Below are 19,408 nucleotides of genomic sequence, written 5' to 3' on the forward strand. Positions count from 1 at the left end.
TTAACAGAACCCCCCCCCCCCCCCCCTTCCGAGAAAAAGACTACTTAAAAGGGAAAAAATATTTTTCTCCTTGTTTATTACCAAAAAAGGCCATTTAAATGAAAAAAATACAAACAAATAATGATCTTGGTCTTTTTCTTTTTTACTTACAAATTCTAGTGCCGGATGTACATAAAATACTTGCGTTGAATTCAAGTCTATACATTATTTCAATATTTCGTTATCACCCTCTCCGCAATGACTAGAAACATTAGAAGAAGGTAAAACACAAGTTGACAACTTACTTAGAACTGTCTGCGTAGAACAATCTAAGTAGAACTATCTGCGTAGAACTATCTACGTAGAACTATCTACGTAGAACTATCTGCGTAGAACTATCTGCGTAGAACTATCTGCGTAGAACTATCTACGTAGAACTATCTGCGTAGAACTATCTGCGTAGAACTATCTACATAGAACTATCTACATAGAACTATCTGCGTAGAACTATCTGCGTAGAACTATCTGCGTAGAACTATCTACATAGAACTATCTGCGTAGAACTATCTGCGTAGAACTATCTGCGTAGAACTATCTGCGTAGAACTGTCTGCGTAGAACTATCTGCGTAGAACTATCTGCGTAGAACTATCTGCGTAGAACTATCTGCGTAGAACTGTCTACGTAGAACTGTCTGCGTAGAACTATCTGCGTAGAACTATCTACATAGAACTATCTACATAGAACTATCTGCGTAGAACTATCTGAGTACAACTATCTGCGTAGAACTATCTGCGTAGAACTATCTGCGTAGAACTATCTGCGTAGAACTATCTGCGTAGAACTATCTGCGTAGAACTATCTGCGTAGAACTATCTGCGTAGAACTATCTGCGTAGAACTGTCTTCGTAGAACTATCTGCGTAGAACTATCTACGTAGAACCATCTGCGTAGAACCATCTACGTAGAACCATCTACGTAGAACCATCTACGTAGAACCATCTACGTAGAACCATCTACGTAGAACCATCTACGTAGAACCATCTGCGTAGAACCATCTGCGTAGAACCATCTGCGTAGAACTATCTGCGTAGAACTATCTGCGTAGAACTATCTGCGTAGAACTATCTGCGTAGAACTATCTGCGTAGAACTATCTGCGTAGAACTATCTGCGTAGAACTGTCTACGTAGAACTGTCTGCGTAGAACTGTCTGCGTAGAACTATCTGCGTAGAACGATCTGCGTAGAACCATCTACGTAGAACTATCTACGTAGAACTATCTGCGTAGAACTATCTGCGTAGAACTATTTGCGTAGAACTATCTACGTAGAACTATCTGCGTAGAACTATCTGCGTAGAACTATCTGCGTAGAACTATCTGCGTAGAACTATCTGCGTAGAACTATCTGCGTAGAACTATCTGCGTAGAACTATCTGCGTAGAACTGTCTACGTAGAACTGTCTTGCTCAGCTGGATAATAATGCCCGTGACGCGTGTCGCCCAAGCTTTCTTCCCAGCTCAACACCTGTCCCCATCTAGTTCAACTCTCTTTCATATGCGAGATATCGACGAGATTGTTAGGCTTGATTGCCGTGACGAGCATTTCGGCTTAGCGTCACCGGACGAGCGAAGTCTGGGAGTATGTACGCAGCTGCTTTGTCTCCTATTATCTTTGTTCTACAAAGGAGTTCTTTTGTCTCTATTCTTCTCCTTCTTTGTGTCGAGGTGCGGATATTGTTCATTTGCCCAATCAAATTGCAGCTTGTAAGAGCTGCGTACTGACCCAAGTCTGGAGGCTCTGGTGCCTAGGGTAACTTTCGGGTATCATTACGTAATTTGGATATACCTTGAACCGCGTGTCCCATGTATTCCAGACCGCGGCAATGTTCAAAACTTAACGACAAAGGCATTACTCGTAAGGCATTACGTAAAATAATGTTAAATAAATAACTATGGTATTTATTTTAAATTGCACGAAAACGACGCGCAAACAAGAGGTCTGATGTTGCACCAGGTAATTTAATTTGAAATATGTACACGATAATGGAATTCGTATGTGAAAGTGTCTTTTAAAAGCTTTTGAATTATCTGGTACATTAATAATTCGTTGTTGCTCGACCTGCCAGAATCCAAAATTCATTTCTTCGTTTGGGAATAGCGCGTAGTTAATCAAACCAAACAATCAAAACCAGACAAACCGCCCCCAAAGCTTGTGTCTGACTACGCGCTATTCCCAAACGAGACATGGATTTTGGATTTGCCGAGGTCGCGCAACAACGAATTTGGCTATAAATACCAAGAAGGGGAGGAGAGAAGACTTTTTAAAATTTCAGAGCCCTTTAGACAGTATGAGGATTTCAGTAGAACTCATAAAAGAATAATGCGAGCCCCCGTTCGAGGGCCCCAGTATCTTCCCTCCCCCTCGGGGGTACTTAATGAACACTCCCACAAAAGACATAAATAACTTAGCTTTTCTGAATGTGTCTCTGAGATAACTAACCCGAACAATCTTCAGGTATTATCAGGTAGTGTCAGTTCGCTGTATTTCACAGATTCCGACAATCTTCAGGTATTGAGTTTCCTATATTTCACAGATCCCGACAATCTTCAGGTATCGAGTTCCCTATATATCACAGATCCCGACAATCTTCAGGTATCGAGTTCCCTATATTTCACAGATCCCGACAATCTTCAGGTATCGTGTTTCCTATATTTCACAGATCCCGACAATCTTCAGGTATTGAGTTTCCTATATTTCACAGATCCCGACAATCTCCAGGTATTGAGTTTCCTATATTTCACAGATCCCGACATCTTCACGTATTGAGTTTCCTATATTTTACAGATCCCGACAATCTTCAGGTATTGAGTTTCCTATATTTCACAGATCCCGACAATCTTCAGGTATCGAGTTCCCTATATTTCACAGATCTCGACAATCTTTAGGTATTCTGCTCCCTTATTTCCTATATTTTATAGATCCCGACAATCTTCAGGTATCGAGTTTCCTATAGTTAGCTGACACGGACAAGTTTCTTGCCAGCACTGAGGTACGAGCTTGGCTGCTCATTCGGTTCCAGTACCACCTTGTCCTGAATTATTTCTTTGCATTCCTTTGGAGTAGGGCTTAGCGATGGAACCTTGTAACCGATGCTTACCAAGTCATAAAGCCACGCTTCAGTAAGAATTGCGTCCTTGGGGAACATGAAGCGGTTATCTACCATGGAAACCGTGAGGTCCAGAGCTCGGCTGAAGAAATCCTTACGCGGTGATTTCCACTCTCTAAGAAACTCCACTAATCTGCCTGCATCATTGTAAAGGTCGACTTCGTCCACAAAATCGAGGTGGTAATCGTGTGCACTACGATACTGCATCGCATTTGGCGGGAAAAACGACAAGTGCCCGCCGATTTCCCATAGCAACCGTTGTCCCCAGTACCCCCGCCAGATGTCACACACGCGGAACTTTGTGGTGATGGGAATGAGAAGGGCCCATAAGCCTTTATCAAGGAAAAACGTGTTTTGTGAGTTAAAAGGTGCCATTGTTCCTGGTGGAAGTAATATGGGAGGGGCTTTAGGGTCAAACTTGACATCTAACCGAACGTTTTCGTCCTTTCTTGTTAGTCTAAAGATAGCATCAACGTCAGGGTCACCATCCACCACTCCTTGCTGAATCGATGTCTGAACATTCTTACATTTCACGAACGTCTTCACCATAGGCGCTGAGATATTCTGTAAGGGGTACCCTCGTGGCCATATCGTCCTTTGACCGAAATTCGCATAAGGGTTGACCACATTCGCGCTCGTTTTGTAAATGTAATACTCCCCTTTTTCTTTATCGTGGAACTCGAGTTTTCCTGAGGTTGGGTGATTATCGTCATCCGTGTCATAGATGTATTTGGCGCCGTGCTGGATGGCGTACAGATATCCGATGTTCTTACGGGCATAGCTCTTGTAAGGCAGGAGATCAGCGATTCGATAGCCAAGTTCTTTCTGTCGTTTGACACTCAGAAATACGCAGTTGGGATGGCTGTTGAAGAAAACCCCGAAGGTATTACTTAATTGACAGTATATAAACTTATCGAATCTTATAAAAAACTAAATATAAACACCTTAAAACAACGTGTAAAAAACACTTTGAAAGCGGAGGTAAGAATCTTTGAGGCGATGTCCCTTTTTGGGTAATAGGAATAAAGTTGCTTTAGCTGCCATACCACCAAGAATTTAGGCTAAACCACCATTGACCATGCGACTACAAGACGGTACATCGCTGTGGTATATTTGACTTATTTCATGTTTTATCGGCACTATTTCTTGGAAAAATAAGAAAAAAACAATGATACTGAAGGTGGAGTTTGTATCATAAAGAAATTTAATGAATGTTTCTGGGAGTTTTGATTGAAACAAAGACATACTTTTTTGTTTTGTTTTTCTCTCATCGTTAGTCAATTTTACTGCGATACTCCTTAGAAAGCCATCGCTTCACTGCAATGAGCCGTATCCTAGGTTTCATTATGGTTAGTAGAGGAGACTGGTCAGGAAACGCGGCGAACTTCTTTGAAGTGTGTCTTTGTTAGGTTATTCTCGTTGTCACGTGACATTGACCCTGCACAAGTCAAGCGTACAGAATAATGAAGTAAACGAAGAATCGTTACTTTTTAAATCGATACCTCGCATCGATTTTTAAAAACTCCACAGTATTGATACAGATTCGTATAATTGCTATCCTGCTTGCCGTGTAAGCTCACTGGGATTGTTCCATAGAACTCTATTCTCTATAAAATTTTAGCCCTGCTCGGCACTTGGACAAAACAAACATGTCGGTATAAAACTAATTTTCTAGGACTGCAGACCTCAGGATTTAATGGTGATAAAACATGCAAAGTAATAAAAACAAAGATTAAAAGAAGCTTAATAAAAATGTCAAAGTTTCAAACAAATTAATCAGCGATTTGTGCGCGAATACGTATATTTACAATTTTCGTCCATATGTTTTCTTGTACTGTACGCCTGGTTTGTGCAGGGTCGTGATCACGTGATAGGTTGGTTCAACATCAGAGAGCGCCCATTATTTATGTCCTTTCAGGTTAGCCGGGTTTCCTAACCATCTCCCTCTACTATGGAAACTATGGTTTCATCGAGTTTGAATGTACTATACTAATAGTAGACAAGCTCCACCCGTTAATACAGAGGATGACATCCGGTGGGATGTGGACCCATTCTTTCCTGGTCATTCCTTAAACTCTGATTGCGCTTTTACGGCTAGATTACCAGCTGTTTCGTGATCGTTTTGTAATCGTATGATCGCGCCAGACGTCGGCACGAAAAAGCTTACAGCAGCGCCCCCTGTTGGGATCTCACCTCCAATCCGATGGCGTCTTCGTATCCCCGACAACCACCACTTTCCATCCATCCATTTTCGCAAGTTTCTTGACATCATCAGTGGGATAGTTTATCGTCGTGATGACTACCCATTTATCGTTCATTTCGCTTTTTTCGGGCTTCGGTTTCATTTTTATACTTGACCAATCTAAATCGACGGAGAGCCTTTTGTGATTGGCCACATTTAACCAATCAGCTAACAGAAATTCCGACTGAGCAGCCGCTTTCCAGGAATCGCTGTCTGACGAAACGCTGAAAACAGATCAAATAACAAGTAAAGAATCGTTAACGAGCTTGAAAATCGTAGTTGAATGTCAAACGTGTTATGAAGTCAACTTTGGCGGAATTAAAAAGGAAAACAACAGCAGCTGCTTCGTCTTAAGTTTTAATCCTATATCATCAGAAGTTTGAAAAATAGTTTTGTTTTGGTCTTTATTGCAACAGCTTTGGCCAACAAAGATTTGTCTTAACAAAATACATTTGTTTGTGTTTCGTTTGTGCTTAAAAAAATAACTTATATAACAAAAGCTTAGAACATAACTATAGCAAGTAACCCACTGGTGTCGATCAAAAGAGCAACGGAAACAGGTACTTTCTTGATTGCTATGGCTCTAGGTGTACTAAAATGTAATACCAAGTATAACATTTTTCGTTGGAATTACATTTCGTGACACTTATGTGAAAGAAAAGAAATCCGGGCCGACATTGCCTAGAACTGTAGTCTCAGGCTGATTTGCTCTGGATCCCCACACTGTGCGAGGTCACATGCGGACTGCTATCAAAGAATTACAAACTCACCAATGCAGATAGCGATTAATGGGAAAGATTGGAAAGAGGGGTGGGGGCTACCTGGAATTTGGGGTAAAGGCGGAGGGAGTGGCACTGTACACCTCGCGGGATGACGTTAATGGCCAATCTGCCATTGATGGGACTGTAAAGAACCACTAACGAAGGGCGAAGTCAATTTAAAAGGTCTACTTGGCAGATAAACAAAGGAATAAATAAACTAGAAGCTCTCACACTCTTGTTAACAATTGTAATAGCCTGTGGCTGCAATTCTAGATAAAGTCGGCTCCTGTTCTTTTCTTTTCCCTTTCCTTCTTATCCCGGAAAAATCAAAATTTGACTTAAAAAATATTAAACAATAAATAATACTTAAAAAAACTTAAAAAATAAATAATAAACATAATACCAATTATGGGCGGGGACTTCCCCTCCATGGGGGAGATAGATGTTTGGAATTAAACAAAGTTCTTTCTCATAACCTTTCCTGTTTCCATACATGGATATTTTTTCTAGTGACTTACCTCACATCAGTTCTCGTTAGGTATCTATGGATATCTTGACAAGAAAATGTGTAGAAGGTGATAAAAAGAGCAAGCGCCATGGCGACTGCTAGAATGGCCCACATATAACCTTTAACCAGCTGCATTTCTATGAAAAAAGAAAAAAAGGAAAGAGGAATATGTTAATCACAAAGACCAACATTAGGGAATAAGATATTCTGTATTGCGCAGCATTTGCAGCATCTGCCCTGCGTGAAAATCATTTTGCTGCAATTGAAGACTATTAGCAAGTAACAAAGCGAGTCTCAGTTGAGCAGGACTCGAAACATTGTTGAGGTCACAAAAATGTATCTGAAACACGCGCACGAGAAATGTTTCTTTAACATTCTTCAACATGATGGGTGCTGGTGAAGAAGAGCAGATGAGAAAAACATATAGTTGGACGGATAAAGGATATGTTGGAGCAGCCTTAAACTTTGTTAACTTTCTTTTTGGGAAGATGATTACAGTCGAAGGCCTTAACATTTTCGTATAGTTTTTTTTTTTTGCTGGCGATGACGTCGCATCATAGATCACGTAACAAAATAGTTTTTTTGCCTTTCCGCCGGTGGGGAAAACAGCTTGGACAAAGGTGTTTACTCAATAAGTGTTGACTTTATGTCTGTCATAGGATAGCGTTTTAGCATCCGGAATTTTCTCTGCCGTTAACAAGATATTAAATATTTTGTTAAGTCACGTGCTACGAATAAAAATGTTGATTTGTGACCGAAGGGCTAAACTTTTCTTGCCGGTTAAGACATCAGTGTGCAGACGTTTTTCAAAGGAAAATAAAAACATGCGATGTTTTCTTTTTCATAGCGTATCCACCAAATTAGAATTTTTTTAAATATTGATTTGCAAAAGTCACGTGATCGGCTGGATGACGTCATCTAACAGCTAACATTGCCGAGTTTGATGTTTTGACCAAAAATGGTGCATTTAAGGCAATGTTAATTTACTTTAAGGCAACTTTCAAAATTTCAACTGTTTTAGCTTATGTTCCAAGCCTTGATACACTTGAGCAGTAGGGGCGTGGCTGTGCCCCCGATTGTTTTCGTGATGTTTGTGTATTGTTTTCCCTGCTAGCAGAGGCCTCTTTCCTCTGTATTTCGCTGGGCTGGAGTTCGCGATGAAAAGATACCTCTGCCATGGGTCGCAAGTTCGTTTGATCAAACCGCCGTCCACGATCGTGGACGAGATCCAGAGCGCATGCTCCGTTCATTAATTACTGGCCACTATTTGAGCCCACAATGACTAGCGCATGCATGAAACGTATATCCGCTGCGGGATAATAAGCCCGCATTCGAAACAGCGTCCACCATGGAAATATCACGCGACGAATTATAAAAGAAGCCATTCAATGCCTTATCTTCATTCAGAATTTTCTCTCTTTTGACTAACGAGTCAATCTTCCGTTTACAGGTTTTGCACATTCTTCTGGGAATAGCTGATCTAAGTTTACCATAAAGTTTTGTAACATTTTCTTCGAATCCAACTGTGCGATATTTACATTGAAGAAACTCGCCTGCCCAGATGTCTTGAAATTAATCCCACAAACTCAACCTTTTAGTGACGTTTTAGGTGATTGAAATTGAACAGTTGTTTTCTTTTTTCGAAGAGGAGAACTAACCGGAGTTTGATTCATGATTTCCGACTAAACCCATGCAAAGCATATTAGCATATTGACAGCTTTCGCGCGATGGTACGGGTTTTGGCACGTCGGTCGCTTATTAACGCTCACGCATGCGCAACAGAAACAGTTTCGACCCATGGCAGAGGTATCTTTTCCTCGCGAACTCCAGCCCAGCGAAATACAGAGAAAAGAGGCCTCTGCTAGTAGCAGGGAATGTATTGTTCCCCCCCCCCCCCCCCTCCAATAATTCGAGGCTTGATACGGCTATGTGGAGAGCGTGAGATGTGTGGGAAACAAATTCAAAATGGCCGCCAAGTACCTTACTGTGGCTCTAAAAAAGCCAAAAAAAAAAAAAAGAGAGAGAACAACTAGCGACGAGGAGGAGGTGGAGGAGGAGAGGGATTTTGTTTCATTGAGAACACACATAATACTTTAAAGAAGACGCTAGAAATGCTGAAACGCGATTTTTCCGAGCTGTAGGCAGGAAGTCGTAGGCATGAACATAATTCTGACTAGTACGTAAAGTTGTACTGTCTAATTCGCGGTGACATATTATAACTACGAACTAGGAACATAAGAAAACAACTTGGGTTGCCGAGGGCGACAAGAGAGGCCTCCTGGTTTACACGAAAGCAGAAACCCAGACACCACTTCCTCGAAGTTTACAAGAGCGCAGTTCAAGATGCTAAATTCTAAAGATTTCTAATATTTAGGGCTTATACTTACAAGTAGTTGTTACGTTAGTTTTGACTAATTCCAAGGTTTCAAGGCAGGTTTTTACCATCAACAAATAAAAATACCCCAGACTGTTAAAATGTTTCTAACTGAAGCTCGAAATCAAGCATATTCTAAATTCGGGACATATAAAGAACACATACGAAAATACAAAAACGATTCTTACCTCGGAGTCGCATCGCCAGAGATTGGAATAAGAGTTCTAGAAGTTATTCACTTGACAGATTTCCAAATTTTTCACAAATAAATTGTTGGGCTTCTTTCCGCCGATTTAAAAACAAAATGCAGTCTTTGGAACCACACTTTTCAACAGACTCGTTTTAAAACAAGTCCATCCAATTACTGTAAATAAAACCTACTCTCATCTAGATCACGAACGCTTCCATGTTTCTTTTGAATACTTCGACAAAGCCGCTCACGAAGTTCATCGAGCAAGGTGTGCTGCGAATGGACGCGTTTTCCTGCGTGACGCACAATTTGTCATGCGTGGTTACGTTCCATAGAAACAACCAAGAGCCCCTGCGGTGGCTTTCTTACGTCCTTAAAGTATTTAATAAAAGTATTCGTACTATCCGTCTATCATGGGGTTCGAAGATGCTTTAAAGGTTGATTAAATTTTATAAAAGACATCAAACAAAGTCTAAAGTCTGGTTTTCCGTATGACGATCGTGTACAATTGTATGGGAACTAACCATGCGATCGTCTGAGATCATATGGAAACCACTTTGCGCTCGCATGAGGTCAAATTAGCATTTAAAAAGCATCCGACTAACAAAGCAAAATTTTGCTGCTATCTGAACCTCAGCATATTCTTGGCATGTTCGTGAAATTTGGCGAAATTGCAGGCTGGGGTTCTTATAAAAAAGAAAAGTGTATATGGTAACAGGGGAGCCTTTCTTTAGAGACCAGAACTAACTTTCGATATTACAGTAATTGTGTGAGTAAGCGCCCCCCCCCCCCCCAAATAAGCGCCTCGCCTGAGTGGGGGGAAATATGAAAAACATCACTGTTCGCCTCAGTTGCTTAACAAATTGTCTATCGCAGGTTTTAGATTAATAAACTTGTAAAGCATATTAGTTAAAACGACAGATCTGTCTTATACACGTATATATCAACATTTCAACTAAATGATATCTAAATTTTGGTGCAGGAATGGTATTGGAACTATGCAGTTTCATGCTGTAAGTAAGAAGAAAAATATATATTTTTTTGCTGCAAATACAACTTAATTCTGATGCTTGATAGGCCAATAGTACATTGGCAAGTCTATAAATTCTATTAAAATTGTTTTGCCAATCTAATCTTGAACTTTGAAAATTATGATTTACTTATCAAAAACCTTTAATACCTGATGGTCCCCTTTAACTCCGAACAGAATTCTCTTTGATAACTTGATAACATACTTGTTTTTAGAGTTACACCTATTACCTATATATATTTTAATCTTATTTTAATTGCAAAATGAGTGCATAGATGTATATTTTATGTACTGGGCATGTTGGAATGTCTTAATTCCTGTGACTGCTTCTCTTGGTTCATTATTTTTTCTGTAGCCCAAACCAAATCCCATTTATTGTTGCCATGGAGAAGTAAGCTAAGGTTCTAACATTCTTGTTGTAAAAGATAATGCCCAGGGGTATGCACAAGCTCTTTAGTTACAGGTTCACAATAGAAAAATCAAAACTAAAGCAGCTCTTCAAAATGGTGTTCTTAAAATCAGCATGGAGTGAGGCATACTTCAAGAGGTTATGAAGAAGTTAATTATTTAATTCTACTGTAACTCTCTATCCTCGGAAAGGATTCAGGCATTATACGAACAAAGACCCTGTTGACAAACATAATCCATTTCATAATCAGAGCCCTACACCACCAACAGCACAACTGATATCTTCCCTTACAAAACAAACACACATGACGCGTTTATTTTCGTAATAATATCAATCGCACGTTAAATAGGAATACATTCTGCCGTGCTCCCTTGATCTGTACATATTATCTGATTATGAGAAATAAAACCCATTGCAAACGTTCTTTCTTATGTCTAATAACTCAATTTATTATAGGGGAGTTCCCAAACTTGGCAGGTGTCATGTATGTGTCAAGGGAGGCGCAAAACTGTGGTCATGTGATTTGTGACCTCATCGATGACGTCACTAGAAACAAAAATATGCTGATGTCATCATTTCACTAAGGAAACATCTTTTGGCAACCAAACTCGGTAGGTGTCATGTAGGTGTCAAGGGAGATGCAACAATATGGTCACGTGTTGTGTGACATCATCGATGACGTTACGAAAAGCAAAAAACTTGAATAAAGCAAAAACATTCATATCACTTGAAAGAAACACTGTTTCACAACCAAACTTGGCAGGTGTCTTGTTTGTTTCAAGAGGGGTGCAAAAACATGGTCATGTGATTTGTGACGACATCAATGACGACACTAGCAGCAAAAAATATGCTGACGTCATCAAAATAGAAAAAAATCATATTTCATTAAAGAAACACCGTATGACAAGAAACTTGGTAGGTGTCATGTATGTTTCAAGTGGGGTGCAATGAGATGGTCATGTGACGTTGTCAATAAATTCACTAGAAGTAAAACTACCCAGACACTAAAACATTGTATGACAACTAAACTTGTTATGTGTCATGTAGATGTCAAGGGTATAATGGGTATGGAAGGGGGTATAAGAGGCTGTTGGTGTGATCTATAAAATCGTTGACATCGTCAAAAACAGAAAAATAATAATATTTAATATTTCTTGAAGTGACCCTAGCATCAAGCTCTTAATTTTTGGATTTATACCAATATATCAGTAGTTTAGGACTTGAAAACAAACCAGTTTTATTGCAATAAGACGGGTTTTTTGGGGGTTTTGGCGGCTTTTAAATCTAAATAATATCACACTCTAGAGCGAAAAGTGACCCCACTTTTTTAAAGCACCAGGCGTTCCTCGTTGATTCAGGAATACTGAAGGGACACTTTCTATTATTTTAGGGCCTTGTTTTACCCTGTTACCAGAGCCATATCATAATTTTTCTTATTCAATATCAGGCCCGTACCCAGGGGGGTGCAGGGGGAGCGAACCACCCCCAAGAAAAATCCTGGGTACGGGCCTGAATATGATCATCTGTATAATTGTAAACCAAATATTTCTGACATAGGTGTCAAATTGTGTGTTTTTTAATTATGGCATTTCCCCTTATTTCTAAGGAAAAATGTGCTTACGAAAAAAAATTTCTAAAGAATTTTTTTAAACATTAGTTTTTGTCAGTTTTTGAGTTAAAAAAAGCAGGAATGTAGTTCTAATTGAATTGAATCATTATAAGGCCTCAAATCAATTTCTTCAAGTTGGGGTATCAATTATCATATAATTGCCATAAAAAGCCTGAAAATTATAAATATTTAAAGTTTTATATTTCCAATTCTTAACTGTTATCAACTGTAATTAAGAGTTCCTATGCTCAATGTAAAAAAAGACCCCCTTCCAAAAAAGAACATTCTATTTTGTTTTCATTGAATCGAATACTTTTATCGCTAGTGCTTTCGTTTTGGCCCATCGGTTAGCGCGCCTGAATTTAAACCCCTCTATCCGCAGTTTGAGTCTTACCCGCAATGTTTAACTTTTTTTATTTTCGTTTTCTTTATTTCTTTCGTGGTGAAATTTCAAGATTTTTTTCTGATATCATATTAAAACTCTTTCCCTATTCTTCGTCTTAGGATAATAAAATATCAAAAACAAGCTACAGGAATTTGATGCTAGGGGCACTTTAACTTATTAAGCATAAATAAGCAAAATAATAGTAGCCTAAATCCATATATTATAGATGCAAGTATGACACATCTACAGTATAACTCTAAGAATCATTTTTGGTTTTATATGTAAGGCGATAAAATAAAAATAAAAAGAGCCAATATTTTACTCACTCGCTGCATAAATATTAATAAAATATTGCTGCTGCACTCATCAGTAACATAACCTAATAGTGTCTTTATAACTCTTATAATCTCTGCGCCGCCATGTATAATGGGATATCTGCGACTATAGCAATGTACATCACTTTAAAAATCAATAATAAAAAAAATAAAAACAAGCATGCAAATGACCCAAATGATTGGTAAAAGAATTAATCGAAATAAAATGTTCTCTGCATGCCTTCATTGGGTTTTGAAAACCGAGGTGTTTTTGTTTGGGAGAATTCGAAAGTAGACCAGTGGAGCACAAAACCGCAGACTGCAGTCTACTCCTATACAAAAGACAAAAAAACTTCACAACATCGAGCACGAATGGCATCATTCCAGTGCACAATACAGTTTAAAAAACTGAAAAACTGGCTTCAAATTCCAAGCAATATTTACTTCATCGTTTGGTTGTTTTACTATTTGGACTTATTTTGCTATTTTCTATCTACCGGGGAGGCATTTTTCTCCCGAAGAATGATATTTTTTAGTGTTTAAAGGGGAAAGTGCCTCAGAATTCACAGGGTTGTTGACCGGTGATGCCCGAATTCTCCTTACACGATTTTATGCGGCGTCATCACATAACCTTTATCATGTAATGAAAGTGACCAATCCCACCAATCAGAGCGCCTGTACTATCTCAATTATTTTATAAAGATATATGCACAAGTAAGTATACAGTAGATGTAAGTATTGATAGCACTGAAGAATTATAAACCAATGATGCCAATCGATCAATTAGCAACCAATCAATTACAATCGATCACAGGTCACAGATTTTCCTGCTATTGATTGACCATTGATTTCCGATATCAATCGATTAATTGCCATCGATTAATATCGAAAGTTATCGATTACTATTACTATCAATCATCGGATTCAAGTTATCAGCTTTTATAGGGTTATTGGCATTCGTTTACGCTATATTTTTATAGTCCCGGATTTGGTCAAAGTGTTAAAGGAACCTTTCGTAAAATAAACCTTTTAGTAAGTTACATTCTCACATTTTATACAATGTTGAACTGACCATAACTTCAATAACTTAACAATATATAAAAAACTTACAAAGTTTATGTCCTAGAATGACCAAAGTTTAAATACTTATCTAACACTAACATGACATAATTCGATGTACATACCTTCGCTTGAAGTACAAAAGAGCTTTAACACTAGAAAAATAACTGTATTGAAGTATTTTGTCAATTCGTGGCCATTTTGAATTGGGGTCGAGGCTTGGTTCGGCAAGGGGAACGGGAAACAATTTGCCACGGGCGGAGAGGGAAGTGCGCCCACGATATATTTTTCGGGACAGTGGATGGTTAATTGAGAGAAATGCATGTATATGTGAATGTCAAGGTAATTAAACAATGAATTAGTACTATATTGAAATGTATGTTTTTAGAATCTAATTAATAAATCATTCTTCAATTTCGTAAATCGAGTTGATAAGGTCGGAAGCCTCGGACAGAGCGGTCGGGGGAGAGAAATAAGTAATGGGGGGTTATTGTGTAGAAAGTGTAAGAGTGTTAAGGACGGCATTACTAAAAAGAGGAACCGCCGGAACCGGCGGAACCAGTATATTTCGCTTAGTTATAGGAGTAGGGATGTCATACTAGGATCAGCATTTATTTTTTTTTTCTAAAAAAACATTCCGTTGTGAAATGCTAAGACAACATCACTAAGCGCAGATGTGCTACGTTATTTGACGCACTTAGAAATTGTTAAATAGGATAATACGTTTGTTGTATGATATAACAAATAAACAAAGTTGTAAAATACTTCGTTCTTTGTATTTTTCTTTGTCTGCAAAGGTACACATGATGCCCTCTGCACGCTATAACTACGGACGCTTGCAGTATTACAGTATAATATTTTGTGTTAACAAGACGCGCTTCTAAACAAGGGTTTTCTGTTACTAATCCGGATACTAGAAACTTTCAACGGAAATGGGATACAAATTGCATATGAATGAATGTCAAGTATGCGTGAAATAACGTAGCGCACTTGCTATTACTAAAGTTATTTTGGCAAGTCACAACGGAATGTTTAATCGCCTCGCCTTGCGTTTTGTGCATGGTAAGTTACAGTACGCCGAGTGGTCTAAAGCTATTAAGCTAATTAAATTATCAATCGCCGCTATTATCGCCTTTACCTACTGACAGAACCTATTACTGATCAACATCGGTAGTGGCAATATAAAGGAAAGTATTAAAAAGACAAACCACCAGTCACGTTTGGACAGAGAAAGACAAAAAAAAACCGGACTCGGATTTCTGTAGAGATTAGAACGAAAATAAATCGTAATCCTTGTACATCCCTACCCCTATACCTTACGCTCACTCCTTAACTTGAGTAACCGTAACTAGTAAGGCGATGTTATCTAAAGTTTTGATTGACAACGGCAACTTTGGCTAGGCTATAATTGCATAATTAATTTATTAGCAACAAATTCCAGCTACAATCGTTATCTAAAGTTTTGATTGACAACGGCAACTTTGGCTAGGCTATAATTGCATAATTAATTTATTAGCAACAAATTCCAGCTACAATCGTGCCCTTTGCACGCTTGCAGTATTACAGTATCATTACGAGTGCCTATACGCAGATATTGGCACCAATGAGCGCAACTCAGACGGGCACGCGTGGGAACAGTGCTCTCTTAAAAAGGCTCTAGAAAGCCCAGACAACCTACTTGATATACCTCCTCCTTGCTTACTGCCCGGGGGAAGCAGTGACGTTAATTATGTCATCACAGGGGATGAGGCGTTTACTTTAGCAAACTTCATGCTCAAACCCTATCCTAGAAAAAGTCTCACCGTCGAGGAAAGAATTGCGAACTATAGAATATCAAGAGGACGACGGATTTCAGAGAACATGCTTGGAATCTTTGGAAAAAGATGGCGCTGTTTTAGAGCCCCTTTCCAGCTAAGCCCTTTCAAAGTGCAGAAAATAACGCTGGCCGCCTTAACTCTACAAATTGGCTGAACAGCGACAGACTTAGCAGGAATGTCTACTGCCCTCCAGGTCTAGTTGACAAGGAAGATCTGCTAACCGAAGAAATCATCCCAGGAGCTTGGAGAGACGACACTCCTCTAGAATCCCTCGTACCCCTTTAGCCATCCCTTAAGCACAATCACAACTTTGTTGCCAAAAATGCGACGCGAATTTACATGGTTCAATGACGAAGGCGATGTACCATGGCAAAGGAAAATGTGCGGACTTTAGTGGGTGTGGTGTGGAGTGGTGTGAATGTGGTGTGCATTGAGAGTGCTGACCAACCGACCTATCCGATTGCCAGTCAGCAGAGTGATTTCTTGATTCTCAATTTGTCCTATATCTATCTGGATTGTCCGTATATCAAGATATTGGTGCTAACTTTGTATATAATACAGGGCTTTTGTGTCAAAATTTGTAAATAGTAACTAAATCTCCTCGAATGATTAATAAATGGGGTAGACGAGTTTAATATATTCTGTTTTTCCAATTTATTTTTAGCACTGTAACAATTTCTAGATTTCGAACCACAATCACCACCACCAATCGTATCTATTATTATACACTCAAATCAGAAATCTATGTCCCTTGGAATGACAATAAACGGTTTGGAACCAATAAGAGTCTGCAAGTAAAAAAAACTAAAGATTAAAAAAAAAAATCGAAATCGAACATCCTTCAAACAGTTTATCCTACATTCATGGAGAAGTCATTAAGTCTTGCAAGGGTGGTTGATTCCTATGCGAGCTATCAACACCAAAGGATGGTCTTGTCTGTTCTGCAGGCTGCATATGTCCAAGGTGATATAGGTTGAAACCAGACGAGGTGCTGTTTGAAGCGCTAGCACAGCTCGTGTCACTATAGTTGAAGCCAGAAGCGAGGCTTGAAGAATAGTCGACTCTACTGAAGCCACGCGTAGTTGAGTTTCGAGCAAAACTGGCGTTATTAGCCTTCTCCATTTCATCCTTTTCCTCGAAATCAAACAGCATGTCTGAAATGCACCTCTTGGCTCGGCGAAATATCGATGGAGACAGTTTGGACAATGTGACCCCAACGTATCTCCCAATGGTGGGTGGTAGGGGCGCTTGGATCGTCACTACTGCCTCCTTAAACAGCTCTAGCTTATTAACTTCAATGTCATCTCGTTCTTTCTTTCTCTTTTTGGCTGTCGAGGGACCGGTTATCGTATCAATAGTGTCGTCTGTGTCGTCGCAAACGCTGTTGGCGAACTGAAGTTGAGTGTAGAACTCCCACGAAGACTGGTAAACCTCATCGGTACCCCAGCCGGATGGTTTGTGTTGAGCTTTTTCGTGTTCTTGCCTATAGAATTTGAGTAGGCTCTTCCACTTTATCTCAACGTCTTGCTTGGTGTACCTATACTTTAGCTCTTTGATGAGGCAATTGAAGAGTAGATCTTTGTTCCTATTCGTGTGATACTCGGGGATATTGTGGTTCCACAGGCTTTCGTTTGTCTGGTAAAATAAAATAAAGGTATCTGCAACAGAAAAATCGAATAGAATAATGTAATCGCGTTTCTATCTTTTCCAAATCAGAAGCTCAGAGTTATAAATAGGGACATTATAGTATAATCTTTCTTCTTTAGATTGTATTAGGGGCGAAGGCGACAGATGGAAGAGGAAAAAATCAGTTACGAAAAAAAAAACTTCTAATTCTACCCCCAGTGTTACCGTTGTACGTCAGGAAAATAGTTAGGAAAAGTTAGGAAAAGAAATAGACAAATAAGAAGTGCCTTATTTTAATTTAAAAAATGGGGAATTTTTTTAGAATTATGGAAGAATATTATCTGGAAGTTTTATTTTTACTCGCACTGAGATATACAGAGAGCACGGCTTGGAATAATTAGACAATTTAAGAACATTCTTTTAAATAACACCCCCAGTACTGATGGTCGAAAGTAGTGTCTGTAAATAGAACGTGGGCTCGTTTCTGTTTGTAAGTTAAAAAAAAAAAAAAGAAACGCTTTTTCCCGTGTCTTCGTCCTTTTCTATAAACGCCCGCCGAGGACGGCTTATGGTTATCAAGGTTTTTATCAGCTCTCCCAAGATCCCCTTCGTGTTTATATAAGAAAAAAAACTACCCGTGCATATTTTACACTTTTTACATATTTTCGACTTTTTCTGTAACCACATAGTGGTTGTAGGTCCCTGTCACTCGCTTTGACGAAAATTGTAAAAGTCGTGTTTCACGTACTTCAATCGGGTAGATATACATGATTTTAACATGTACACCCCTTTTTATGCCGTCTTATTTTCAATTGAGGCTGACCCGTTATTAGTCAGTTAGTATGAAGGAATAGCTTACCTGTATCACCCGCTGTCCAAGCAAGAGTATCCTCGTCCGTATTTTGAGCTAGCGATGCTCGCAGAAAATTAAGATCGTCCCAGTAAGGCCATTTTATCTCTAACTCTTCTTCTTCCTTCGACTGCTTTTTAGGTAGCGCAGCACCGAGCTCCTCAAGCTGTGCCAATTGGCTTTAAGATATTTTTCAGATCTAGGAGGGTTGGCTGTGCTTTTGTCCCTACGGCATGTCCCAGGCACATAAGCCTATAAAAGGCTCCTTTGTGTGTGAGTAAATGGATAGGTGTGCCAGGAACATGCTTATGGCGCAGTTTATTCTGTGTGTACATGTTGTGATTTGTCCCCGCTTTATGTCCCCGCTCTCTGACGCGTTTTATGTACGGAATGTGATTTTAAAACGGCTACATGTTCCGGGGTCATGTAGCTAAAAAATGTCCCCTAGTATGCGAGCACCTAAATGGCGCCAATTTCACAACTCAAAGCTGGTAGAGGTTGATGACGTCATACTACTGCTCAGCCAATCAAAAACGTTTGCCCTACAGACGTAACGCTAATAATAGTATTTATTCGCTAAGGCAACACTTTCACACATTATTCAAGAAAATGAAATAGTACCGCTCGTTTAGCTAATTCAAGATTTTCAATAAAAAAATTCGAGCGACTTTCTCTCATCACCTAGCCAGTCTTATTGGTGTCTTGAATCAAAATCTTGCCTCAACCCCACAGGTTATTTTAATTTAAAAATGAACACCCGTTAAAGGCCAAGGTAAAAAGGGTCCGACTTGCTGGCAATGTGTTTTTAACCTCCAAATCCCTTTTATCATTTTTAAATATGCAATTTTCCCTGTAGTATTTGTTACTGTAACAGGTTTTTAAAAACCCTGTAGGGGCGTGGCTGTGCCCGCTGTTTTTGTGCCACCCTACCCCCTTACGACCTGCTACAAATATTTAAATGTTATTTCATAGCCTACAAAACTAGAAAATATAAGATATGAAGGCATTGTGTAATGTTGCACCCATCTAGGAGAAGCCTTGTACTTACTATCCAATACACTTCATGTCTAAACAAAGTCAAGCCCA

General features: G+C 39.2%; 2 protein-coding genes across 3 annotated transcripts; both read right to left on the reverse strand.

Moving 5' to 3' along the window:
• Positions 1-121: 121 nt before the first annotated feature.
• LOC5511164 (probable glycosyltransferase STELLO1) lies at positions 122-14,368 on the reverse strand. Of its 2 annotated transcripts, none has more exons than XM_032380372.2 (4): positions 14,155-14,368; positions 6,670-6,796; positions 5,342-5,614; positions 122-4,010 (listed from the first exon to the last, which is right to left on the reverse strand). In XM_032380372.2, exons 1-4 carry the CDS (start codon positions 14,351-14,353, stop codon positions 2,996-2,998), a joined length of 1,614 nt encoding a protein of 537 aa, XP_032236263.2. In that variant the 5' UTR covers positions 14,354-14,368; the 3' UTR covers positions 122-2,995. The 2 variants fall into 2 exon arrangements, with proteins under 2 accessions (XP_032236263.2, XP_001631546.2); XM_001631496.3 differs by lacking the exon at positions 14,155-14,368 and adding an exon at positions 9,222-9,521.
• Positions 14,369-16,427: 2,059 nt separating this feature from the next.
• LOC125563018 lies at positions 16,428-19,387 on the reverse strand. Its single transcript, XM_048727600.1, has 3 exons — positions 19,371-19,387; positions 18,332-18,501; positions 16,428-17,504 (listed from the first exon to the last, which is right to left on the reverse strand). The coding sequence occupies exons 1-3, from the start codon at positions 19,385-19,387 to the stop codon at positions 16,708-16,710; spliced, it is 984 nt and encodes a 327-aa protein (XP_048583557.1). The 3' UTR covers positions 16,428-16,707.
• Between the last annotated feature and the right edge of the window lie 21 nt (positions 19,388-19,408).

The sequence above is a fragment of the Nematostella vectensis genome, chromosome 1 (genome assembly GCF_932526225.1).
Source record: "Nematostella vectensis chromosome 1, jaNemVect1.1, whole genome shotgun sequence".
Taxonomy (NCBI): Eukaryota; Metazoa; Cnidaria; class Anthozoa; order Actiniaria; family Edwardsiidae; genus Nematostella; species Nematostella vectensis.